Source organism: Salvelinus sp. IW2-2015, linkage group LG6.1, assembly GCF_002910315.2.
Source record: "Salvelinus sp. IW2-2015 linkage group LG6.1, ASM291031v2, whole genome shotgun sequence".
Classification (NCBI taxonomy): domain Eukaryota; kingdom Metazoa; phylum Chordata; class Actinopteri; order Salmoniformes; family Salmonidae; genus Salvelinus; species Salvelinus sp. IW2-2015.
The window spans coordinates 9,101,207-9,128,726 of record NC_036845.1 but is presented as its reverse complement, the minus strand read 5'-3'; the positions used below and the strand labels follow the sequence as shown (position 1 = coordinate 9,128,726).

The 27,520-nt window shown below is 41.6% G+C and overlaps 2 protein-coding genes across 2 annotated transcripts in view; one reads left to right on the top strand and one right to left on the bottom strand.

Moving 5' to 3' along the window:
• LOC111965006 (DNA-directed RNA polymerase III subunit RPC7-like) overlaps positions 1–27,520 on the top strand; it is a 737,315-nt gene that overhangs the window by 704,852 nt on the left and 4,943 nt on the right. The window lies entirely within an intron of this gene.
• On the bottom strand, positions 1,931–19,027 carry LOC111964998 (ankyrin repeat domain-containing protein 34A-like). Its single transcript, XM_023988925.1, has 2 exons — positions 18,891–19,027; positions 1,931–5,250 (listed from the first exon to the last, which is right to left on the bottom strand). Exon 2 carries the CDS (start codon positions 5,154–5,156, stop codon positions 3,558–3,560), a length of 1,599 nt encoding a protein of 532 aa, XP_023844693.1. The 5' UTR covers positions 5,157–5,250; positions 18,891–19,027; the 3' UTR covers positions 1,931–3,557.

The following is a 27,520-nucleotide window of genomic DNA, read 5'->3' as shown; positions in this document are numbered from 1 at the left end:
ATAAAGAAAACACCAACATAAAGTGTCTTAAGTCTTAATAGGGTGTTGGGCCACCACGAGCTGCCAGAACAATGCACCTTGGCATAGATTCTACAAGTGGACCTAAAACATGCCAGGAAAATGCACCCCACACCATAACATCAAATTTGTATCCCTCATTTACTCAACTGTTTCCTTTATTTTGCCAGTTACTGGTTTCCTACAGTCGGGAAGGCTGCAATTTGGGCAGCATGTGCACCAAATAAACTATGATTTCTTAATCTGGCCATGTCCTTATAGATGCAGCCTGATAAATAGTGATGTTGTTTGAATAAGTCCTGAATTTTGATTTATTTATATCAAACTCACATCCCTGATCTATGTGTATGTGGGCTAGTCTAGCCATATACTGTGGTGTCCAAAATGATTGGATCCCTTGATAAAGATTAGCATATAACACTTGGTGAACACATTGGGAGGGATCTTGACCATTCCTCCATACAGAATCCTTCCAGATCCTAGATGTTCTTTGCACATATGGACTAACCTTTTCAATTCAAACCACAGGTTTTCAATGAGGTTCAAGTCCGGAGACAGAGATGGCCAAAACAGGTGATCCAAAAATGTTGACCACTATCTTTTTTAATTTTTTTTATTACTTGTTAAACAAAATCGCTTTCTTTCTCTGAGCAATTGTATTAGTATAAAATAATATACTTTTTCCATTTATTTGAGCATACAATATAACACAGTATTTGTATTATTATTATGTTTGTATTTTTTTGCTCATCTTTATCAAGGGATCAATTGACTTTGGACCCCACTGTATTAGAAAGTTTGTATATATACTTTCACAAAACATACTTTAATCTATTAACCATGTCCAAAGTTATGCTTTTATGGAGATTAAGTCTACCTCACCAAATGACTCCTTTATCCATTGCAGTGTTAGTGTATGTTATCTCATGCTTAGCCTATGATGACGCAATCTAAAGTCCCTTCTCCAGGCCTTTGCCAAAGAAGATCTTCCACATGTGCTGGAGTGCATCTTGTTTAACAGATGAATGTGTGGAGGTCACTTCTGGCTAAAATAAATACTTTGTCTTCCCTCCATGTGCAGCAGAGTCAGGCAGGCTTCTAATCAATATTGGCCGTGGTGGATATTTTTCTCAATTAAGATGTCACGTTCCTGACCTGTTTTCTGTTAGTTTTGTATGTGTTAGTTGGTCAGGACGTGAGTTTGGGTGGGCAGTCTATGTTTTCTGTTTCTATGTTGGTTTAAAGGGTGACCTGATATGGCTCTCAATTAGAGGCAGGTGGTTTTCATTTCCTCTGATTGAGAGCCATATTAAGGTAGGTGTTTTCACACTGTTTGTTTGTGGGTGGTTGTCTCCTGTGTCTGTGTATGTTGCGCCACACGGGACTGTTTTCGGTTTGTTTGTTCGTTCGGTTTTTGTGTAGTCTGTTTTTCCTGTTCGTGCGTTCTTCGTGTTTCATGTAAGTTCTTACGTTCAGGTCAGTCTACGTCGTTTGTTGTTTTGTATCTATTCAAGTGTTCTTCCTGTTTTTTCGGTTTTGTTTAATAAATATAATGTCAAGTTACAACGCTGCGTCTTGGTCGAATCACCACTCCTCCTTTTCGTATGAAGAGGAGGAGGAATTCTGTTACATAAGATATGATTTTGTCATTCATGCTGGCTAATAGTCTCAAACATGTACTGAATACCCAATAACTAAGATTAGTATGGAAAATATTTTGCACCCTGTGATTCTAGCCATCACAGAAAATGAAGCATATCATTTTTTTGAACAAATATCCAAATGAATGGAGATTGGTTGATTCTTGATACTGAAAGTAGAGTATTATCAATTTTATGAATACATTTCTTATGACAAATCTCATATTAAAGACACATGACAACTAAAGGTTGTTATAATTCACTTACGAACATTTAACAAATATTTATTCCACAATCAAATTACAATCAAGTTCAAACGTGAAAATAGATTACATATTAGAATTTACTTTGCTATTTCCTAACAGGCATACAAAAATATGTATTTTTTGTTTGTATTTCCCTTAAACTTCAAGTAACCTACATACAGTTCAATCAACAGGAGGTCAATATTAAACCTTGTAGCACATAAACATTATTTCATTAAAGACAGAAATATTTCAAATGGAAGCGGGACAAGCGGTCACATTGTAAGCTTGGTAAACATTTTCTAACTTTTTTTCTCTTAAATCTCACAATATTCAAATGGGAATTATTTATAAGTGACAATCTAAATGTGTAAGTAACTGTAAATGTTAGTTCTGTGAGCCTAAAACTCTCCCTTTCGGCAAATCTGTGTACAGTAAATGTTAAGAAGTGCTTCAGATTGCTTTCAATGTACAATTTGTAAAGACAACTTCACATCCACCATAGATGAAGGAAATCCATTGACATTACAGTACAGCACATGGACATATTTCATAAGCAAATTAGGTTTGTCTTATCTTTACATTATTTACAGTTAATATGTGCTAGGAGCTCTTTCCATATGGAAAGGCACAGCACCAATGTGCAATTATTTGAGGTTAATTCTTCTAAAAGCCATCTTACAGTATTCACACACTCCAATGTAAACAAACATGCGTTCATGGGATTTCTTTGGAATTTTGTATGAAATTAATTGCACTTCAATTGACTTTTTTTATTTTTTTATTTATCAATTGATAATAACATTATTACAGTGTGATACTCATGAAGGGTCCCACATGATGATCCCACTGTAGTTGTCAGGGTAAGTCAGGCGTGTGGTTAGACCATATAGCCAAATAGCTCTCTAAAACACAAAATCTCAAGTGGTTAAAAGGTAAAGGCAAATAAATACAGTGAAAGTAGATAACAGCAACAATACAATGACAGTGGAATCTTCGGGAAATATGTCTTGAAAACTATTTCATGTAATGCAGCATCATTCTCCCCCAAACAAACCCATCAACATGAGAGCATTTTAGGGTTGAAGTTTGACGTTTTAAAGCAGCTAACGCAAGAATTGAAAATCGGGAAGACAGCGCATTCAGAATGACAATTCAAAGTAAGCTGTTGCTAGCATCTTTACTGTTGATTTCTTCTTTCGACTTAAAGTGTCATAGATAGATATTGTGACTGCTTTCAGAGGGGACGAAAATGTATTCAGCACACGGAACAATAGGCATGACATTGGCGCACATTTTGCAGTCTGTAAACATCTAAAAACACAGAAATACGTTTCTATTTCTGTTGACTGCAAATGGTATATTAATAAATCATTTGAGGAGAAATGAAAAGAACATCTGCTGTAAACCGTATTACTCAATCAACCAGCTTTCTGTGACAGCACACACAACAAATTAAAATAGGTCACCTAAAAATAAAAATAACCATCTGCACTTGACACAGAACAAGGATGGGACTGAGGTCTCACTCTGAATGAGCCAAATTCACATTAGTAGTCCTGGTTTAAGCACTGGTTGAGGATAATGATGGACTAATTAGATAGATGTGATCCACCACTGTACCCCAACTTGCCCTCACATGTCATTTTAAGTCTCAGTCCCCGTTGGACTCAATGACCTTCTCTGTCAGGATCTCCTGGAAGGTGGAGAGCTGCTTCATCTGTTCCGTCTGCATGGAGTGCCTCCTCATCAGTTTCTTCTTCATCTTGAAGTCTGGGCCTCTCTTGGGTGAGGCAGGGGCAACTGGAACCAGGATCTTGGGACCAGAGTGGAYGGGGGAAGTGGGCTTGCCATTGGCCCGGATGTCTGGGATGGGCCGGTGGGGGTTGACATTGAGTGGGGGCAAGAACCCGGGGCGGGTGTGGGAGATGTGGTCCAAGAGGAGGGTGCCTGAGCCTCTGCGCTCCAGGAGGCCTGGGGACCGTCTGCGCATGGTGATGGGGGAGATAGAATTGGGGATGCTCTCAAGGGATTCCCGGGAGGAGGTGGTGAGCAGAGAGAGGGGCGAGGCGTTGTACTTCCTCCGCTCCACCGACACGCGCCCTGAGTCTGGAGATCCAGGGATGGACTCAGGACACAGGTGTGTTTCTGACTCATAGTGCTCCATACGTGTAAGTTTGGGGTGAGCCAGGGTGCGTGAAGCCACCGCCCCTGGTCCGCATGTATTTTCCTGAGACTCCGGTGCGGTGTTCCTGCGGTACAGGATCTGGTGCTGTTGGACCTTGTCGGCCCAGGAGGAGCTACAAAGGGCTGCGCAGTCCTCTGAGCAGGATCGGTCAATGAGTTTGGGCGAGCAGGGGTCGTGTGTTTCGATGCTGTGCCGACGAGACAGGAGAGGCCTGCCAGAACCCGAGATTGACAGACCATTCATATCAGTGATGATCCTACCTCCACCTTCCTCCTCCAGTCCACCATCAACCCTCTCCTGTGGGACCCTGCTGAGCACTGAGGGTGCTACCAGCCCCCAAGGCTCAGAGTTGAGCCTCTTCAGGAGTTTGCGGGGAGGCGGCCTTTTCTCCCCTAGGGCTCTAGTGGAGGGTAGGGGTAAGGCTGATGTCAGCGCAAAGCTGAAGATACTGTCCTCCTCCTCAACCTTCTCTGCTGCAGGGGAATTGGAGGTCCGGATCGCCACCTCTGAGGGCGACATGCAGGCCACGGGCGAAAGCTTGTCCACCACCCCTGGTGATGGGGGGGAGTTGAGGTACTGCTTGGTCTTCTTGGTGCCCGAGGGTGACGTGTCTGTGGTGATGATGATCACTTCCTTGCCCTTGGCCTTGCAGGCGTCCAGCAGGACCTGGAGGGTGTCTCGGTCACCTCTGTTGATGGCATGGACCAGGGCGGAGGAGCCTGTGTAGTCCTTGAGGCTGGGGTCAGCTCCATTCTCTAGGAGCAGGGACACCACCTCTTTGCCCGCCTGCTCGACACAGGCATGCATCAGGGCGGTCCGCCCAGACTTGTCTGGGATGTTGGGATCGGCTCCTTTCTCCAGGAGGTAGCGCACCATYCTCTGGCGGCTCTGGGGGTCCTCGTAGCCAGCCAGGCAGGCAGCAGAGATGGGGGTCTCGCCCCGCTCGTTGCCTTCGTTGATGTAGGCWCCCCCTTCCAGGAGGAGCCGGGTCAGTCGCAGCTTGCCCTGGAAGACGGCTTTGAGGAGGGCGTTCCCCTCCGTATGGAGGGCTCCTCCATCTCCCATGGTGCCTCTGGCACCTCTTCCTCCAGTCAAATCTGCTACACCCAGCTAGTTAGCTTAGCGCAGACTGGCCATCTTGAAGAGGAAGCTGGTGAACCTGTGATGAAAAACAAAGTGATGTCATAGAATTATAAATGTACAGTACAGACAGGCAGTGCTAAAAGGTGGTTAAGATGGTTACTTTGGTTGGTCTACGCATCTATCTAATGTCTAGTATGCAGCGGTACAACAGTTATACTGCATTACCAATGCAATCTCAGAGTGACTGCAATTGAAGCCTTTGATATGAAGTGTGTCTGTAAGAGCAAGACAAGGAGTGTCTGGATAGCCATCTCATGAGGTGAAATGACAAAAAGATGCAGCACCCATCTGGTGTAACAAAAACATTTTAGACAGATGATACTGGTCCTTGACCGCACTATGCTAAAACTGGCTTATTTTACTAACTTTCCTGGTATTCCTAAACTATAACTATGCAGAGTTGAATAAAGTTTGACTTTGCAGAGAATTAACTATGCATGACTTGGACTTTTTGCCTCCCATCAGCAAAAGAGCAACTTCCCGCTGCAGTAATATGGTAATATGTAAAACATAGTGAATAATTAATAATTTAGTGCTTAAAAGTGAGATTATCTCAAAATCTGCAATTGTGAGATACAGAAAGATGAGGCAATGACTCAAAAACTAATCTGATATCCAACAGGATGTGATAAGGTGAATTGACTTGTCTAAACTTTTAAATGACTCCTAATACTGATTTAATTATTATAATATTTTTTTCTGTGACTGAAAATCAACATAATGATGTTCTTGGAATATTAATTCTACCAAACCTTCCTCTAAGTAATCTATTTCAATGATCTCAACAACAAAAAATCCAGCCACAACTTTCCCCGTGACCCAAGAGGAGGAGGGACTGGCTGCCTGTGGCTCACCAGTGTGTCCCGACCCACCCTATGGGATCTAGTGATCTATTTGGATGGAGAGAAGGAGATGCATCTTGTGCAGAGAGAAATAAAAAGCTGTCTAGCTATGAATGAGCTTCCCCCGTATGTCAACTGGGATATTTAGTTCTATGCTAAGGTGATTCAACGTGCCCTGTTCATGTTAATAAACAACTCTATTTCATAACCCAGGTGAACAACGAGCATGGGGACAGACAGTGGCTATACAAACCGAAACACAGAGTGTAATCATCTGGGTATAATAGAGAAGTAGTTAGTGGTGGTTGTGGGGAAGGGAGTTGGGGGAGCCAGAATGAAGAGGGAAGATATTATTTGTCTATTTCTGTTCTTCATTCCCCCTGAGTGTAGCAATATATCCAACAACCTCACATGAAATAGGTTGAGAGACTCGTGACTTCTGTTACAACAATATTATAAGCCAGAGTCTTTCTTTGGCTGTGTTGAAACACATATTGAGACGTCTAACTAACCATCCCTAAGCATGCATAATATATATTGGAATGTAAACCTAACGTAAGTGTTTTAATACACAGAATGTGTTTGACACATTGTTTTAGAGAGAGGAAACAGCACCAAAAGAGAAGGTATCTAATTCTGCACTGAACAGGACTCGAAACAACAAAATAGTGTTTTCAATCTTTTCTGTTAGGGCTCCCAGTCCCTGGCAAGGTGTTGCACAACACTTGATGAAGTGGTGTTACAACACACCATGTTATGTTTCAAAACATCTGAGGATGATGTGTTTCAATACTCCTGCAAAGTTAAGGTTTCGTCTCCTTCAAGTTGGTGGCAGCTCAGTTGCCACTAGTTTTGGTGTTACAAAGCACTTCATTTTAACAGTGCAGCATTTACAAACACAGTTTAATTTGAGTTAGTCGGAGTAATTCCTTACAATGACTAGGGCTCGGTCTGTCTTTCATTCAGACTGTGATCAATACACTCAATTACATTTAATCCATCCACCCCTTTTTATTATGGCCTATTTGCCTAAATAATTCTGTTGGGAATCAATGGCAGTTTAATAACAGTTGTTACTTTGTCATTACTGGTTCGCAGCCAGGGGACTCCGTGGGTGGAGTGGGAAGCAGTTGACAGGTGCTGAGTTGAGATGGGCTGAGGGAGAGGTCTGTCTCTTATACACATCTAGATGTGTATAAGAGACAGGTGTGTGTGTGTGTGTGTGTGTGTGTGTGTGTGTGTGTGTGTATGTGTCTGACACTAGTCTGCCCATGCTAAAGACCCAATCTGTCGACTGGGGCGGAAGGCAACTTGACGATCCACAATGATCTGCACCAAAGTGGATGACGATCCACAATGATCTGCATCAAAGTGGATGACGATCCACAATGATCTGCAGCAAAGTGGATGACGATCCACAATGATCTGAACCAAAGTGGATGACGATCCACAATGATCTGCATCAAAGTGGATGACGATCCACAATGATCTGCATCAAAGTGGATTGATGCCTTTGAAACAATGTAGTAAAGTATTATTACAGTTACTGGATTAACCACCATTATAGATTATTAGCGTTTCAGAATTACAGAGAGAGAGACTCTCCTTTCTCTATATATTGTTCCTCTACAATATTAAATAAATACATCAATAAATTGTTGAAGACTCCAGCCACCCAGGTCATAGACTGTTCTCTCAGCTACCGCATGGCAAGCCATACCGATGCACCAAGTCTGGAACCAACAGGACCCTGAACAGCTTCTACCCCCAAGCCATAATACTGATAAATAGTTAGTCTATCACATACGCTGCTGCTGCTGTTTACTATCTGTAACTTTATTCTTCGTTATATGTACATATCTACCTCTTACCTCGTAGCCCTGCACATCAACTGGTACTGGTAGTCCTTGTACAGCCAAGTTATTATTACTCATTGTGTATATATTATTACATGTTTTACTTTTCTAGTATTTAGCTATTTTCTTTCTCTGCTTTGTTGGGAAGGGCATGTAAGTAAGCATTTTACTGTTAGTCCACACCTGTTGTTTACAAAGCATGTGACGAGTAAGATGTGATTTGATTTGATACTACTGTATACATACAGATGTAGGATCTTAATTTGAGCCAGTTTGCTACCGCAGTAAAATAATCCTTCAGCAATAGGAAATGTTCATTATTATGCAGATTATAATTTGTGGGGGTTGACACATTTTTTTGTTAAGGCAAATCACGTTTGAAATGTCAAAGTGGAAATTACAAACGTTAGAAGCATTTTTAAAACTCAAATACATTACAAGTTTGCATATTTTCTGAGTAACCTAAATATTAAGTGGCTTTCGTCAAGCTGTCCACTCAAGAAAATGCTTCAAACTGTAACCAGTGCCTGCAACCTGGTTCAGGTTATCAGTAAACCTACCAGAGTATTCACAAACAGAACAGGAACTAAATCATCCACTTGTATTGATCACATCTAATGCTGCAGAAATCTGCTCTAAAGCAGTATCCACACCCATCGGATGTAATGATCATAACAGCCATATCTAGGAAAAACAAAGTTTCAAAGATGACCTAAAATAGTGTATAAGTGATCATACAAGAGGTTTTGCAATGATTCCTATGTTGAAAATGTGACAAATATTTGTTGGTCTGATGTGTGTAATGAGGAACATCCTGACGCAGCACTTAAATATTTTACGAAATTGCTTATTCCAGTTACTAATAAGCAAGCACTCATTAAGAAAATTATTGTAAAAACTGTTAAATCCCTGTGGATTGATGAGGAATTGTGGTTGAGGGGGATGAGGCAAAAGGAATGGCAAAATGTCTGGCTGCACAGCCGAGTGGCAAACGTACTATAAATTGGGAAATCACGTGACTAAACTTAACAAAAAGAAGAAGAAATTCCTATGAAACAAAAATAAATTATATAAAGAATGATACTAAAAAGCACCTTAAATAAAATGTTGGGCAAAAAGGCAACCTCAGCTCCATCATTCATTGAATCAGATGGCTCATTCATCAAAAAACCCATTGATATTGCCAACTACTTGAAAGATTTTTTCATTGAAAATTCAGAAATGACATAACAACAACAAATTATGAACCTACACCTCCATACATAACTGACCAAATTATGAAAGGCAAGTATTAGTCCCGTGCTTCCACACCTGCATTGCTTGCTGTTTGGGGTTTTAGGCTGGGTTTCTGTACAGCACTTTGAGATATCAGCTGATTTAAGAAGGGCTATATAAATAAATTTGATTTGATTTGATATTATCATTTTGAATTCTGTAAAGTGAGTGTGGAAGAGGTGAAAGAAATGTTGTTTTCTATCAACAATGACAAGCACCCTGGGTCTGAAAACTTGGATGGAAAATTACTGAGGATGATAGTGACTATATTGCCACTCCTATTTGCCATCTATTCAATCTAAGCCTACAGGAAAATGTGTGCCCTCAGGCCTGGAGGGAAGCAAAAGTAATTTCGCTACCCAAGAATAGCAAAGCACCCTTTACTGGCTCAAACAGCCGACCAGAGTAAGCCTGTTAACAACCCTTCTTAGTAAACGTTTAGAAATGGTGTTTGACCAGATACAATGCTATTTCACAGTAAACAAATTAACAACATACTTGAAGCACGCTTACAGGGAAGGGCATTCAACGTGTACAGATGGCACTTACACAAATGACTGATGATTGGCTGAGAGAAATTGTTAAGAAGAATCTGCTGCTGGAGAAACGTATGTGTTATGGCTTTACATCCCCTGCTATATTGTGGATCGAGACTTACCTGTCTAACAGAACACAGAGGGTGTTCTTTAATGGAAGCATCTCCAACATAATCCAGGTAGAGTCAGGCATTCCCCAGGGCAGCTGTCTAGGCACCTACTTTTTAAAATCTTTACCAATGACCTGCCACTGGCACTGCAAAGAGCTGCAGTCAGTTTCAGAATGGGTGTCAAGAAATAAGCTGGTCCTAAATATTTCAAAAACTAAAAGCATTGTATTTAGGACAAATCATTCACTAAATCCTAAACCTCAACTAAATCTTGTAATGAATAATGTGGAAATTGAGCAAGTTAATGAGACTAAACTGCTTGGTGTAACCATGGATTGTAAACTGTCATGGTCAAAACACATTGATGCAACGGTAGCTAAGATGGGGAGAGGTCTGTCCATAATAAAGCACTACTATGCTTTCTTGACATCGCTATCAACAAAACAACTACTATAGTCCCTAGTTTTGTCACACCTGGACCACTGTCCAGTCATATGGTCAATTGCCACAAAGAGACACATAGGCAAATTACAATTGGCCCAGAACAGAGCAGCACGGCTGGCCCTTAGAGGTACACGGAGGGCCAGCATGTCTTTGTGAAATATTGACATGTTGAAATCACCGAGCTGTCTGTTTAAGCAACTAGCGCACAGCTCAGACACCCTCGCATACCCCACAAGACATGCCACCAGAGGTCTCTTCACTGTCCCCAAGTCCAGAACAGACTACGGGAAATGCACAGTACTACATAGAGCCATTACTACATGGAACTCTATTCCACATCATGTAACTCAGTCAAGTAGTAAAATCTGATTTAGAAAACTGATAAAACTACACTTTATGGAACAGTTTGGACTGTGCAGGCACACACACAGCATTCACAAACACATGCTACACACACATACATTTTAATATTGTTATTTTGCTGTATTATTAAATCAAATCAAATGTTATCTGTCACATGTGCCGAATACAACAGGTGTAGACCTTACAGTGAAATGCTTACTTACAAGCCCTTCACCAACAACGCAGTTTTAAGAAAAATAAGTGTTAAGTAAAAAATAGATAAGTAAAAAATAAAAATAAAAAATAATTAAAGAGCAGCAGTAAAATAACAGTAGCGAGGCTATTACAGGGGGTACCGGTACAGAGTCAATGTGCGGGGGGAACAGGTTAGTCGAGGTAATTGAGGTAATATGTACATGTAGATAGAGTTAAAGTGACTATGGATAGATAATAAATAGACAGTAGCAGCAGCGTAAAAGAGGTGTTGGGGGGGTGAACAATGCAAATAGTCTGGGTAGCCATTTGATTAGCTGTTCAGGAGTCTTATGGCTTGGGGGTAGAAGCTGTTAAGAAGCCTTTTGGACCTAGACTTGTCACTCTGGTACCGCTTGCCGTGCGGTAGCAGAGAGAACAGTTTATGACTGGGGTGGCTGGAGTCTTTGACAATTTTTAGGGCCTTCCTCTGACACCGCCTGGTATAGAGGTCCTGGATGGCAGGATGCTTGCCCCCAGTGATGTACGTACGCACTACCCTCTGTAATGCCTTGCGGTCGTAATGTAGATATGTTATGGTAGAGTAGTGTGTAATAATGTGTTGTGTTATGTAATTGTGATTGGACTCCCGGAAGAGTACCTGCTGCCTTGGCAAATTAAGATCCTACATCTGAATGCAGCCTGCGGCTCTACTCAGTATTTCTCCAGTGGATTTATCTGTCAAGCACCTCTGAAGAAGTCATGTGTGACCATAAACATCTCTGTAGTGATGAAGAAAAGAAGCAGACAGATAGTATGTATCTCCTGGTCCTTGACAGTATGGATTCACTACAACAGGAGATGAGGCAGAGCAGATATGGCCTTTTCCATTTACATCTGGGATACTCTTGACAACTCAGGGATACAATCGTAGAGGTACTGTTGCTGATCCGTCGTCATTATTGTGAAATAATTATAATGTTATTAAGGTGAGATTTTAATAGAGAAAGCTGACCCGAGAGCAGAGCTCACTTTCTTTCGATCCTATCAGTGTCGACACATGCTCCAACGATGCACTCTGCGTGGTGTTTTGGGAAATGCATGTTACATATTCGGCTGCATCATTAAAACACTCGTAAAACTAAATTCCATCGCTGTTGGTAAACCGGGCCCAGGTGTATTGTGTGGGTCTGAGCAGAGTTTTTCCCACAGCAGACGAGGGAGAGAGAGCTGTCTTGTCTAAGATCTATGGACTCCAGCTCAGAGGCACTAGTCATTTCTGCCAAGATGGACCAGGAAAACAGTCACAGTGTGAGTGCTCCAGTCCAGTGTTGCCAACTTAGCGACCTTGTTGCTATATTTAGCGAGTATTCAGACCCCTCTAGCGACACATTTTTTAAAAAGCGACTAGCGACAAATCTAGCGACTTTTTCTGGTGTTATTGGAGACTTTGAGACTGACATGAAAGCACGTATCGTTCTTACTCTTCACAACGAGCAGCGGGTGCTGCCGTGGGCCCCACCCCCGTCCTAAAGCACTCACAGTCCTCGCACAGCAGTCCCTCCCAGCTGCAGTCAGAGCAGGAGATGTTCACCCTTCCACGTCCAGACTACAAATTAATCGCGCATGCGGGAAGCCGCCGCTGGCTGATCCCGCCCTGGCTTACATTTAAAAAACAATTAACCTGAATTAGGGCCAGACTAGTTACCATCATTTTCTCACATTGCCACTGACAGTTTTTTCTATTGTCTCTTTTTGGTCCATTTAGATTGTTAATGTAGATTGTATACTATTTTTTTTTTTTATGTTATGGTTAAAAATGTTTTACTGTGACTTGTTGTAAACTCCTAAGTGGACCATAAGGTTAAAAACCAAACCAAATTAAGAAAACTAAACTAAAAAACTAAAATAAAAAATAATTATAATAATAAAATAAAAAACTAGTAACTCCGCCAGAGTCTCTCTTTTGGGTCACTTTTGCCGGTCCCAAGCCAGGATAAAGGAGGTGGGTTGGAATTGTGATATAAAAAAAAACAAGAATCGACAGAAGAAAGTTCATTTGTAGTTCTAAACATATTTAGGGTGTTTTTTACTCACTTTGTCTATCCCACGACGTTATTCCTTTCTCCTACAGCGTCCATCACAATTACATGCACATGGCCAATTATGAAAATTAGTTGATGATGTCATTTAGCGACTTTTAGGACAGCCAATAGCTACTTTCCTAACTGAGGAGTTGGCAACACTGCTCCAATCAGATAACGATGCTCAGCGGGCTTCATGGAGCTGCTAATTCAATATAGTTGCAGCATACAAATCCCCGACACAGGTTGCTTCCCTGAGATCTCTCAATGATTCACACCATGTCACTTTCGTCGTCAGGGTGGAAATGACCGGACCAAGTTGCAGCGTGGTAAGCGTACATTTCTTTTTATTTTGAATGTTGCCAACAAAAACAAGAAACAACAACAAAACGAACGTGAAGCTGAATAGGGCTATACAAGCCACTAACACAGACAAATACCCACAACTAAGGTGGAAAAACAGGCTGCCTAAGTATGATTCCCAATCAGAGACAACGAATGACAGCTGTCCCTGATTGAGAACCATACCTGGCCAAAACATAGAAACAGAAAACATAGAAATAAAGAAACTAGAATGCCCACCCTAGTCACACCCTGGCCTAACCAAAATAGAGAATAAAAGCCTCTCTATGGCCAGGGCGTGACACACCAAATGTTTTCTTCCCTGTCATACTGTGTTTATCTAGGCATGTCAATTGAGAAGTTTTAATTTTTTACAACCAAATCAACACAAAAATGATGTAAATGATATATTTTGCAGAAGGATCCAGACAATTTTTTGGTGATTTCTTATGTTTTAGAGTAATTTACCCCAAACAGCAAATCACTTCCTGAATGGCTCCAAAAACACCCAAATACATCAAACTGCAAAGCGCTCAGTCTAGTGATGCAGGTCTTCAGATGTCATACACATGAAATTGTGTCATTTCAAGTTTTATCCGCAACGTTAGGCTATATTCCATTTTGTTGCGACTCAAGCGATACCTCCAAAGTCAATTTTACAGGTAGGCCTAACTGCCTAAATAAAGTAAACACTTGAGTAAATGAGGGATACAATTTATATTGAAAGCATGGGGTGGTCGCCCAAAAATTAAGACACTATTTGTTAGTACAGTAGTACAGTATTTCCTTTTTTTGGAAGTTACCTGTAGCAGCTGGCTACACGGAAAATGGAACTGCTTGAGAAGGCTTGAGTCGCAAAAAAGGGAATATAACATTGCGGATACATTTCGGAATGACACAACTTCAGGTGTACAACATCTAAAGACCTGCATTACTATACTGAGAGCTTTGCTGTTTCTAAAATGATGTATTTGGATATTTGGATCATTTTTTCAGGGCCCTCAAAATACATGAGGATGAGGAAGTGATTTGCAGTTTGGGGTAAATTCCTCTAAAACATGTGAAATCACCAAAAAATTTGGATGGACCCTGCCATTTACATGAAATATAGAGATTTGGTTGTGAAAAAATTGTTCAGGTTGAACCTGCTGCAGCTGCAAACACACACACCTACTCACACAGTGGTGTCATGATTGTCGCCGCCTCTGAGCGTCCCAGTGTTTGACCCCTTGCTCTGGGCTGTGGAAAGGACAGGAGCGACAGAGGGGTTGACATCGATTCACCCGCAATTTTCCAACCAGACTCCTCACTTCGCACTCCCACTCTGATAAGGGAGGCAGTAGAAGCTATTTCTGGCTGGGTAGTTTCAGCTGTAGAATGACATTTATCATCCTAGCTGCTATCTATCACTGCAGTTTCAACTGACGTAATGCCTTAATCTAGGTAGATAGCGCATCCACTAATCCACTAAAACCTCCTATTGTTCACGCTTTAAATCTTGATAATCTATTGGCAAAAACAACATATTTCAAGCACAACAGCAAAAGGTAATTGATAAGCAGTTGATTTATTTTTTGTTTCATACTGTTGTTGTATTGAGTACCAATAATAGGTCTGCAGTAACTATTTATTGATATCCCTCTTAAAACATATTTCAGGCTACTCAGTCTGTTGAGTAGATTGCTATCCTTTTTGTCCAAGGACAAGTCTTTAGTCCTTAATATATCAGAGTCTGTGCTTTTCCATACCAATTTCTTTCCACATCTCTCAACAGGTCTCTTCAATATTGCTCTTCCTCTCTGACTTTCCGTTTATAACATCTCTGTTGTTTGGTTTACTCACATTATCTGTGTGACTCTGGAAAAAATGTAACCTCTCAATGCTGGGTCTGTCTGGGTTCATAAAACAGAGTGTGCATTTGACTGCTTTGGAAAGTATTCAGATCACTTGACTTTTTCCACATTTTGTTACGTTATAGCCTTATTCTAAAATTGATTAAATAGTTTTTTCCCCCTCATCAATCTACACACAAAACCCCATAATGACAAAGCAAAAACAGTTAAAAAAAAAGTTGGCTAATTTATAAAACATTAAATATCACATTTACATAAGTATTCAGACCCTTTACACAGTACTTTGTTGAATCACCTTTGGCAGTGATTACAGCCTTGATTCTTCTTGGGTATGATGCTACAAGCTTGGCATACCTGTATTTGGGGAGTTTTTTATATTCTTCTCTGCAGATTCTCTCAAGCTCTGTTAGGTTGGACGGGGAGCGTCACTGCACAGCTATTTCCAGGTCTCTCCAGAGATGTTTGATTGGGTTGAAGTCCAGGCTCAAGGACATTCAAAGACTTGTCATGAAGCCACTCCTGCGTTGTCTTGGATGTGTGCTTAGGGTATTTGTCCTGTTGGAAGGTGAACCTTCGCCCCAGTCGGAGGTCTTTAGCACTCTGGAGCAGGTTTTCATCAAGGAACTCTCTGTACTTTGCTCCATTCATCTTTCCCTCAATCCTGACTAGTCTCCCAGTCCCTGCCGCTGAAAAACATCCCCATAGCATGATGCTGCTACCACCATGCTTCACCGTAGGGATGGTGCTAGGTTTCCTCCAGACGTGACGCTTGGCATTCATGCCAAATAGCTCAATCTTGGTTTCATCAGACCAGAAATCTTGTTTCTCATGGTCTGACAGTCTTTAGGTGCCTTTTGGCAAACTTCAATCGGGCTGTCATGTGCCTTTTACTGAAGAGTGGCTTCCGTCTGGCCATTCTACCATAAAGGCCTGATTGGTGGAGTGCTGCAGAGATGGTTGTCCTTCTGGAATGTTCTCCCATCTCCACAGAGGAACTCTAGAGCTCTGTCAGAGTGACCATTGGGTTCTTGGTCACCTCCCTGACCAAGGCCCTTCTCCTCCGATTGCTCAGTTTGGCCGGACGGCCAGCTCTAGGAAGAGTCTTGGTGGTTCCAAACTTCTTCCATTTAAGAATGATGGAGGCCACTGTGTTCTTGGGGACCTTCAATGCTGCAAACAAATTCCGTACCCTTCCCCAGATCTGCGCCTCAACACAATCCTGTCTCAGAGCTTTCTGCACAATTCCTTCGACCTCATGGCTTGGTTTCTTCTCTGACATGCACTGTCAACTGTGGGACCTTATATAGACAGGTGTTTTCCTTTCCAAATCATGTCCAATTAATTGAATTTACCGCAGGTGGACTCCAATCAAGTTGTAGAAACATCTCAAGGATGATCAATGGAAACAGGATGCACCTGAGCTCAACTTTGAGTCTCATAGCAAAGGGTCTGAATACTTATGTAAATAAAGTATTTCAAGATTTCTAACAACCTGTTTTCGCTTTGTCATTATTCGGTATTGTGTGTAGATTGCTGAGGATGTTTTTTTTCATCCATTGTAGAATAAGGCTGTAACGTAACAAAATGTGGAAAAGGTCTTGGGGTCTGAATACTTTCGAAAGGCACTGTATGTGTGTCTTAGTTAGTGTGTAAAAGCTTGTGTGAGTACATGTATATCAATCTGTGTGTGTGTGTATTTGTACGTGTAGGCGGGCAACATTATTAAAATCCCCCCACCTCCATCCCAAAGAGCTTATCGTTCATCATCAGACCTCTTTCTCACACACTCTCTCTTTCCCTCTCTTTCTCTTTCTCTCTCGCTTTCTCTCTTTCTCTCACTATCAGCTCACTGACTCATTATCAGCTAAAGTCATGCATTTCCATCTGCTCTCAGAAGACACACAGTTTCATGGCGGAGACTGTCAAGACTGAGTACTCTAGAGTAGAATAGAATATTCCTTCTATGACATGTCTGTCCCCTGGTGTGCAGCTGCACCGTGTCAAGAACTGACATCACCCCAACACCCATTACTATAATTGGCCCTGTTGTACCCCCTGATCTGCCATCCTGGTATCCCATCTCGGGTGAGCTGTGCATGTCAGAGTGTGCCACACTTCCTGTTGGAAAGATGGATGTGATGGCATACAGCACTGACAGTGCCCTCCATTGGCCCTCTAGACAGATTATTCATAATTCCAGGTTTGTGGGGGTGGATGTGACCTACACCTAACCTTTCCTCCATAGGAGCCTGTAAGAAGCCATCCACGTGTCATAGTTGTCTTATGCCCTTGTCCTTTAGTGAACCTGTTGTTTCTGAGTAGAAACTGCAGTGCTCTCTGTAACATTTACAAAACCCATAGTTCAGTAGCTATACATCTAATTGCTACAGTACATATGCTATTAATCAATATCTCTATGTGAAATACATTTAAAGATATATATATAATGCAGAAGTATAATGATTATTCTCGGGAACATGAATTACAAGGGAAGTTTCTGCGTATAATGTAAATTCGTAATACAAGCAAACATCGTTCCCAAACGTTTCATATTATTGTTTCCAAGAAACTTAATCAAGTGTATATGTATACAATTCTACAATATCATACAGGCCTAATAGCAAAAGATTCAGCGAAACTATTATGTGAAATGTTGCAAGAAATGTTGCAAGAAACTTAAATCCATTCCAAACTACGGTCGCTATCCATGGTGCTGATTCGGTTGTTCTGCCGGACGCCAACTTTCCGAGAACTGAGAAAAGCAATGTAAAGGAATTGATGCTTTCAATTCAAGTTCGTGATGGTGTTGGTAATATTGAATGAAACCGAGACGCAGCATCAGTGTTATCATATCGGCTCAAAGAAAATCTTATTCAAAACCTGTTTCAGTGACCAATCACTACGTCAATTGGTTTTCTGACGTACTGCTTCTAATATTAAACTAGCAGGGAAGTTATACTATTCCAGGTTATTGGACAAAAACAGTAACTGCGCCAGTAAAAAGAAACAGCCGTTTCAACAGTCGGTTGATAGAAAACATGTTTCTCCACACTGAATGTAGCCTAGCCTATGCATTAGCAGAGATAATAAAATACGACCTAAATTACATCCCTGCATGTATTGCCTTTCTCACACACATAAAATGTAACTGACTGTCTGCTTCTCTTTTTGCCACATTCCATCATACGGCTGATCGTACAAGGACCGCAATAAGCCAAGTGACAGAATTTCATGACAATGCAGATTGGTTCATGGTTTAGGTTACAGGGTTTGCCTCTCAGGCAAGAAATGTGCTGCTTATAATATGGAAAAAATTGTGACAGCAAATCTGAATCAGCTGAATCTATTTGCTTTTTGTAGCAGTTTATTGATTAGTCTTTACATATAGCAAGGCTCAACAAATCTGATTACAACTGCCAAACGAATCGCGTTCGTTGGTCTGCGGGATTTTAGGCTATAGAGCATCTTTTATCTCTTACACAAATATGGTAAGAAACAATGAATTGGAAAATCTGAATAAGTTCAGTTGAATTGCATTTTTTTTTAAATTGTTGGTCTTTCATCAAATTCAACTTGTTTTATTTTTTTCACATGGACAACCTAAACACTGTTCTCAGTTCATGTCGATATTGTTTTGTCAAGCCATTTGACCATTGCATTAACCACTCATAAGGAATAATTTAATGGCAACAAATATTTATGTAATCTACAATATGCAAATGTGGCCTTCTATCACCATGCGCTGCAAACACGATTTAAAAAGAAAACATAAATCCTTACCATGGATGAAACACGTTTAATTCAGATCCACTTGGCATATGTTTTTTTCTGATATAAAAGCCAGACTTCAGTCTCTGTAATATCCCCCAGATATTGTGATAACGTCGAGCCTCTCTCCCCCTCCCCCTCTTCACCCGTATCTCTCCCGCAACCACTAGTTTAGAAGACGCGGAGCGTCGCAGCGGGGGTGGGGAGTGGGTCGCGTGGTGGGAGTGAATACGAACGCGGTGGATATGTTGCGCGCAGACGATGCGCTATGATGATCCCTGCGCTTGACAGACAGGTAAAGAAACACGAGAGAGAGAGACCTGCTGTATATAGACATCATGTGCAGGAACGATATGACTGTTGTTCATTAAAACAGTAGCCTATACAATGTCTTTGGTGTCTTGATAGGCATACAAGTTTCCACACAGCCTGTTATAATAAATATCAACAATGGATAGGCTATATTTAAACCTGATTGAGCTGTAAGTATGGGCCCAATATTGTCTGTTCTGTGCTTATGACACTATTCCTGTCCTGTAACCTCAAGGGAAAATAAAGAATGTATACAAGGCTCAATGGCTTGGTTGGTATAGATGTCGCTACATCCGCAATAACATCTGCTAAATGTATGTATGTGACCAATAAAATGTGATTTGATTTAGATTTATATAGACTGATTCTGTAGTCCTCTATGTCTTTTCACACCTCTGTAGTAAGGGGTTTTGCACCTCTGCAGTAAGCACATCTATTATTTCCACTTGTGATCACAGCTAAGACTAATCTGCACCAGTGCCCCATCTTGTTGCCATATGAGTTCCTGGTTCTTAAATAAGGTCATAAGAATTCAGTCATTGCAAATTTGCAGAGGAAGGAAGTGGCCCACATATCCTTGGTGGTAGTCCATAATTAGTCACCTGCTGTATAGATTAGATATTGTTTAAATGCAAAGTCAGATGTATACAACAGGTAGGCCTACCTTATGGTGAATGTGAGAGCGTTGTGAACATATAGCCTAATACACACAATTGAAGAAGTAGCCTAACTGTTCTGCTTCAACTGAATTTTTTTCAAAAGTCTGGTACCACTTGGTGTTATAAATAGTATATTAAACTGAAACACACAATAAAAGCTAAAAAAAAAAAGATAAACTTGCATTACTAAAGATGGAGAGGAGGAAATACGTGTACTCCCCCGAATGCATAAAATACTTATTCAGCGACTGTTGCTATTATGGAACCCAGTTGCTATGGCAACTGATTTGCTGGATTCCTACAGAAATGTTCCCACGGTGACACACTCACCGAGGCAGGCACGCACACATCCATGCTCGCAAGTTCACAGACACACGCTGCATGCACACAGATACACAGATACACAGATACACAGACACACAGACACACAGACACACAGACACACAGACACACAGACACACAGACAGACAGACAGACAGACAGACAGACAGACAGACAGAGACACAGCAGACAGACAGACAGACAGACAGACAGACAGACAGACAGACAGACAGACAGACAGACAGACAGACAGACAGACAGACAGACAGACAGACAGACAGACAGACAGACAGACAGACAGACAGACAGACAGACAGACAGACAGACAGACAGACAGACAGACAGACAGACAGACAGACAGACAGACAGACAGACAGACAGACAGACAGACAGACAGACAGACAGACAGACTCACGCACGCACGCACGCACACACACACACACACACACACACACACACACACACACACACACACACACACACACACACACACACGCACACGCACACGCACACGCACACACACACGCACAGCTGTAAGGTTCTATCAAAGTGATGGTGTTCCTATCCACCAATCCCCCAACTGGGAGGGGAATCATCACCAAGTGCTTTGAGATTGTAGTTGGCTTAGGGTGACTTGGCAAAATGCTTATTTATCCTCCTTAAATAGGTACAGTTGAAGTCAGAAGTTTACATACACTTAGGTTGGAGTCATTAAAACTTGTTTTTCAACCACTCCACAAATTTCTTGTTAAAACAAACTATAGTTTTTGCAAGTTGGTTTGGACATCTACTTTGTGCATGACACAAGTAATTTTTCAAACAATTGTTTCCAGACAGATTACTTATAATTCACTGTATCACAATTCCAATGGGTCAGAAGTTTACTGTGCCTTTAAACAGCTCGGAAAATTCCAGAAAATGACGTCATGGCTTTAGAGGTTTCTGATAGGCTAATTGACATAATTAGAGTCATTTGGAGGTGTACCTGTGGATATATTTCGAAGGCCTACCTTCAGTGCCTCTTTGCTTGACATCATGGGAAAATCAAAAGAAATCAGCCAAGACCTCAGAAAAAAATGTGCAGACCTCCACAAGTCTGGTTCATCCTTGGGAGCAATTTCCAAATGCCTGAAGGTACCACGTTCATCTATACAAACAATAGTACACAAGTATAAACACCATGGGACCACGCATCCGTCATACCTCTCAGGAAGGAGACGAGTTCTGTCTCCTAGAGATGAACATACTTTGGTGCGAAAAGTTAAAATCAATCCCAGAACAACAGCAAAGGAACTTGTGAAGATGTTGGAAGAAATAGGTACAAAGGTATTTATATCCACAGTAAAACGAGTCCTATATCGACATAACCTGAAAGGCCGCTCAGCAAGGAAGAAGCCACTGCTCCAAAACCGCTATAAAAAAGCCAGACTACGGTTTGCAACTGCACATGGGGACAAAGATTGTACTTTTTGGAGAAATGTCCTCTGGTCTGATGAAACAAAAATGGCCATCAAGACCATCGTTATGTTTGGAGGAAAAAGGGGTAGGCTTGCAAGCCGAAAAACACCATCCCAACCGTGAAGCACGGGGGTGGCAGCATCATGTTGTGGGGGTGCTTTGCTGCAGGAGGGACTGGTGCACTTCACAAAATAGATGGTATCATGAGGGAGGAAAATTATGTGGATATTTTGAAGACATCAGTCAGGAAGTTAAAGCTTGGTCGCAAATGGGTCTTCCAAACGGACAATGACCCCAAGCATACTTCCAAAGTTGTGGCAAAATGGGTTAAGGACAACAAAGTCAAGGTATTGGAGTGGCCATCACAAAGACCTCACCTCAATCCTATAGAACATTTGTGGGCAGAACTGAAAAAGCGTGTGCGAGCAAGGAGGCCTACAAACCTGACTTAGTTACACCAGCTCTGTCAGGAGGAACTTATTGTGGGAAGCTTGTGGAAGGCTACCAAAACGTTTGACCAAAGTTAAACAATTTCAAGGCAATGCTACCAAATACTAATTGAGTGTATATAAACTTCTGACCCACTGGGAATGTGATGAAAGAAATAAAAGCTGAATTAAATCATTCTCTCTACTATTATTCTGACATTTCACATTCTTAAAATAAAGTGGTGATCCTAACTGACCTAAAACGGGAATTTTTACTAGGATTAAATGTCAGGAATTGTGAAAAACTGAGTTTAAATGTATTTGGCTAAGGTGTATGTACACTTCCGACTTCAACTGTAGAAACAAGAACAACGATTAATAATAAACATCACCAGGATGTGGTAATATCCAGACCAAGACAAACCACCTTTACAATGTCAGCTAAATTAAGTATTTTGAGCTAATGCATGCCAACCCAGCTCCCACACCAGGGAACAAATCTGTCTACTTTATGTTGTATCACACTCACTCCCCTTGGAGGTTCCTACTTGGTGGCTCAAACCTTAATGCTCATTAGATAACATCTCAGCCATGACATTTAGCCATGACATTCAGCTAATCGAAATGAATGTATGGTACAGGCATATTGATCTCTCAGATGGCAAACAAAAGTATGTGACCATAATTTTTGGGGAGATACTGCATCTCTTTTTCGAGGTTCTGGAATGTATTCAACTCCAATACAGCAGGGGGCAGTGTAGCGCAGGGTAGTCGACCCCAAGTTGCCAGAGTTCCGCAAAATGTAAACAACATAGTGTTTGGTAAACAATAACGTAGCCCGCTGATTTGTAAACTAGCTAACGTTAACTTGATAATGTTTTAATATTTTTTATATTTGAAGATTAGTAGCTAGCTATGGCTGAGAAGGTGGGAGGTCGTGAATAAGTTGATATGGGTAGTTAGTAAGCAGGTTGTCTTGGTGAACGATATTTTGTCGTGATAAATCTGACAGCACTAGCTAACGTCGTTATCTAGCTAACTAGGTAGTAACGTTAGACGCTAGTCGTTTTCTAACAAGTTCTTACTAGCTACAGCTGTCATGTAGCTACTGTGCAACCAAGTTATCTGAGCAAGCAAGTTAATATCACTGAAATCACTAGAAGGTAAGATGGAACAAGTTAGCAAGTCGCACACAACTAGATAGGTAACTTGCTGGTAGCTGTTAAAGGGGCAATATGCGATTCAAACAACAAAGCAGGGACCCCACCATTGAGAGATGTTTAATAGTCACATGTACAGGGTTGCAGGTGTGATTACAGGGTACTGTGAACATCTTAGGCTCTGAGCTCCAACATGCAGGACTAAGTTAAATAAAACAATGAAAATTGTCATAAAAAACAACAATAGTAATAGAAATAGCAATAGATAGCTGACTAGTGGTGGCTATTCAGCAGCCTGATGGTCTGAGGGTAGAAACTATTGGCCAGTCATCCAGTTCTTGCCATGATGCTCCTGTACTGATCGCGTCTGAGTGATCGAAGCGGGGAGAACATGGCGTGGCTACGGGGTCCCTGATGATCTTCTTGGCCTTCCTGCAACACCTGGCGTTGATTTGGTACGCAGCTGGAGGATGGTAGCCTGGTTACCAGAGAGCCCTATTTCTGCCCAAAATCTGTCCACTTAAGCGTATCCTTAATTATTAAGCAGGTGAGGAGTTTTTGAATGGGGGCGAAATGATAGTGTTGAATTTAGTCAAGATAAATATGAATTGTTATTTTGATACGTGAGGCTTGTTTAATCTAATATACATTTTGTAATGCTTAGGTTGTTATGAGTGTACTGATAAAAGTGTGATACACTTCCCTGTTGAAATTCGAGAAGGTCTATGCATATTCATGAAGCTAGCATAGCATCTCAAGCTCCATCGAATACTAGTGGTTGATGTCAACACCCTTAATCGAATATATTTTTAAAATTATTAAAATAACAAAATGTATCCACCAATCCAAAGAGTTGACAGCCCACCGTTCCACTCTGTGGACAACTAATCCTATTGTTAAGGTGGAGACAAGCATCTCATTATATCCATATCTGTCTATATTCCACTTCTTTTACTCCATGTCACATGCCAAAGAAAAGAAAGTGCTAGGGTTCCAGACTGGTACCCAGACCATCCATGAGACTAAAATTATAGTTTTAACCATGTTTTTTGTTTTTAGTCTATACAGTGTTTGTTTACTGTTACATTGTTTACAAACAATGGAGTAAAAAAGCTTATAATTTGGATTAGATTGTGATGGGGTATGACAGTTGAATTTAGCTCAGGAGGCATTTATAAGTTACATTCTCCAAGAATCAATGGGTATATATCACTAATTTTACAGTCTGAAATGGATGTAGCAATCACAGATTGCCCCTTTAATGCCCCTCACACCTCTCTGATTCAGAGGGGTTGGGTTAAATGTGGAAGACAGATTTCAGTTGAATGCATTCAGTTGTGCAACTGACTAGGTGTCCTCTTTCCCTAACACATTAGCCATTGCTCCCCTTCACAAAGTTTTTGTATTTTTGTTGTGTTGTAACTATACCTGCTCTTATTTATCCCTGGCTATGTGAGCTCTGTTATTCACTGTTCGTTAGCTAGTCCTAATAGTGTTAGAGTTATTGTCATATTACAGTGAACAGCAATCATAGGTGATCATACAGTGACTTGCGAAAGTATTCACTCCCCTTGGCATTTTTCCTATTTTGTTGCTTTACAACCTGGAATTAAAATGGATTTTTAGGGGGTTTGTATCATTTGATGTTCTTCAAGGCAAAACTGCTCTGGCTCCTTCAAGTTGGATGGGTTCCGCTGGTGTACAGCAATATTTAAGTCATACCACAGATTCTCAATTGGATTGAGGTCTGGGCTTTGACTAGGCTATTCCAAGACATTTAAATGTTTCCCCTTAAACCACTCAAGTGTTGCTTTAGCAGTATGCTTAGGATCATTGTTCTGCTGGAAGGTGAACCTCTGTCCCAGTCTCAAATCTCTGGAAGACTGAAACAGGTTTCCCTCAAGAATTTCCCTGTATTTAGCACCATCCATCATTCCTTTAATTCTGACCAGTTTCCCAGTCCCTGCCAATGAAAAACATCCCCACAGCATGATGCTGCCACCACCATGCTTCACTGTGGGGATGGTGATGAGAGGTGTTGGGTTTGTGCCAGACATAGCGCTTTCCTTGATATCCAAAAAGCTACATTTTAGTCTCATCTGACCAGAGTACCTTCTTCCATATGTTTGGGGAGTCTCCCACATGCCTTTTTGCAAACACCAAACATGTTTGCTAATTTTTTTCTTTAAGCATTGGATTTTTTCTGGCCACTCTTCTGTAAAGCCCAGCTCTGTGGAGTGTACAGCTTAAAGTGGTCCTATGGACAGATACTCCAATCTCCGCTGTGGAGCTTTGCAGTTCCTTCAGGGTTATCTTTGGTCTCTTTGTTGCCTCTGATTAACGCCCTCCTTGCCTGGTCCGTGAGTTTTGGTGGGCGGCCCTCTCTTGGCAGGTTTGTTGTGGTGCCATGTTCTTTCCATTTTTTAAATAATGGATTTAATGGTGCTCCATGGGATGTTCAAAGTTTCAGATATTTTTTTATAACCCAACCTTGATCTGTACTTCTCTACAACTTTGTCCCTGACCTGTTTGGAGAGCTCCTTGGTCTATATAGTACCGCTTGGTTGTGTCCCTTGCTTGGGGTGGAACGGTCGTTAAGACACTAACAGCTTACAGACGATAGGCAATTAAGGTCACAGTTATGAAAACTTAAGACACTAAAGAGGCCTTTCTACTGACTCTGAAAAACACCAAAAGAAAGATGCCCAGGGTCCCTGCTCGTCTGCATGAACGTGTCTTAGGCATGCTGCAAGGAAGCATGAGGACTGCAGATGTGGCCAGGGCAATAAATTGCAATGTCCGTACTGTGAGACCCCTAAGACAGCGCTACAGGGAGACAGGACGGACAGCTGATCGTCCTCGCAGTGGCAGACCACGTGTAACAACACCAGCACAGGATCGGTACATCCAAACATCACACCTGCGGACAGGTACAGGATTGCAACAACGACTGCCCGAGTTACACCAGGAATAAACAATCCCTCCATCAGTGCTCAGACTGTCCGCAATAGGCTGAGAGAGGCTGGACTGAGGGCTTGTAGGCCTGTTGTAAGGCAGGTCCTCACCAGACATCACTGGCAACAACGTCGCCTATGAGCACAAACCCACTGTCGCTGGACCAGACAGGACTGGCAAAAAATGCTCTTCACTAACGAGTTGCGGTTTTGTCTTACATGGGGTGATGGTCGGATTCGCGGTTATCGTCGAAGGAATGAGCGTTACACCGAGGCCTTTACTCTGGAACGGGATTGGTTTGGAGGTGGAGGGTCCGTCATGGTCTGGGGCGGTGTGTCACAGCATCATCGGACTGAGCTTGTTGTCATTGCAGGCAATCTCAATGCTGTGCGTTACAGGGAAGACATCCCCCTCCCTCATGTGCTACCCTTCCTGCAGGCTCATACTGACATGACCCTCCAGCATGACACCAGCCATACTGCTCGTTCTGTGCGTGATTTCCTGCAAGACAGGAATGTCAGTGTTCTGCCATGGCCAGCAAAGAGCCCGGATCTCAATCCCATTGAGCACTTCTGGGACCTGTTGGATCGGAGGGCCATTCCCCCAAGAATTGTCCGGGAACTTGCAGGTGCCTTGGTGGTAGATTGGGGTAACATCTCACAGCAAGAACTGGCAAATCTGGTGCAGTCCATTAGGAGGAGATGCACTGCAGTACTTAATGCAGCTGGTGGCCACACTAGATACTGGCTGTTACTTTTGATTTTAACCCCCCCCCCTTTGTTCAGGGACACATCATTCCATTTCTGTTAGTGACATGTCTGTGGAACGTGTTCAGTTTATGTCTCAGTTGTTGAATCTTATGTTCATACAAATATTTACACGTTAAGTTTGATGAAAATAAACGCAGTTGACAGTGAGAGGACGTTTCAACAGTTTACAACAAAATAGGAAAAATGCCAAGGAGGGTGAATACTTTTGCAAGGCACTGGCCAGGATAAAAAATAACCTTATATACAGTTGAAGTCGGAAGTTTACATACCCCTTAGCCAAATACATTCAAACTCAGTTTTTCACCATTTCTGACGTTTAATCATAGTAAAAATTCCTTGTCTTAGGTCAGTTAGGATCACCACTTAATTTTAAGAATGTGAAATATCAGAATAATAGTAGAGAGAATGATTTATTTCAGCTTTTATTTCTTTCATCACATTCCCAGTGGGTCAGAAGTTTACATACACTCAATTAGTATTTGGTAGCTTTGCCTTTAAATTGTTTAACTTGGGAAAAACGTTTTGGATAGCCTTCCAGAAGCTTCCCACAATAAGTTGGGTGAATTTTGACCCATTCCT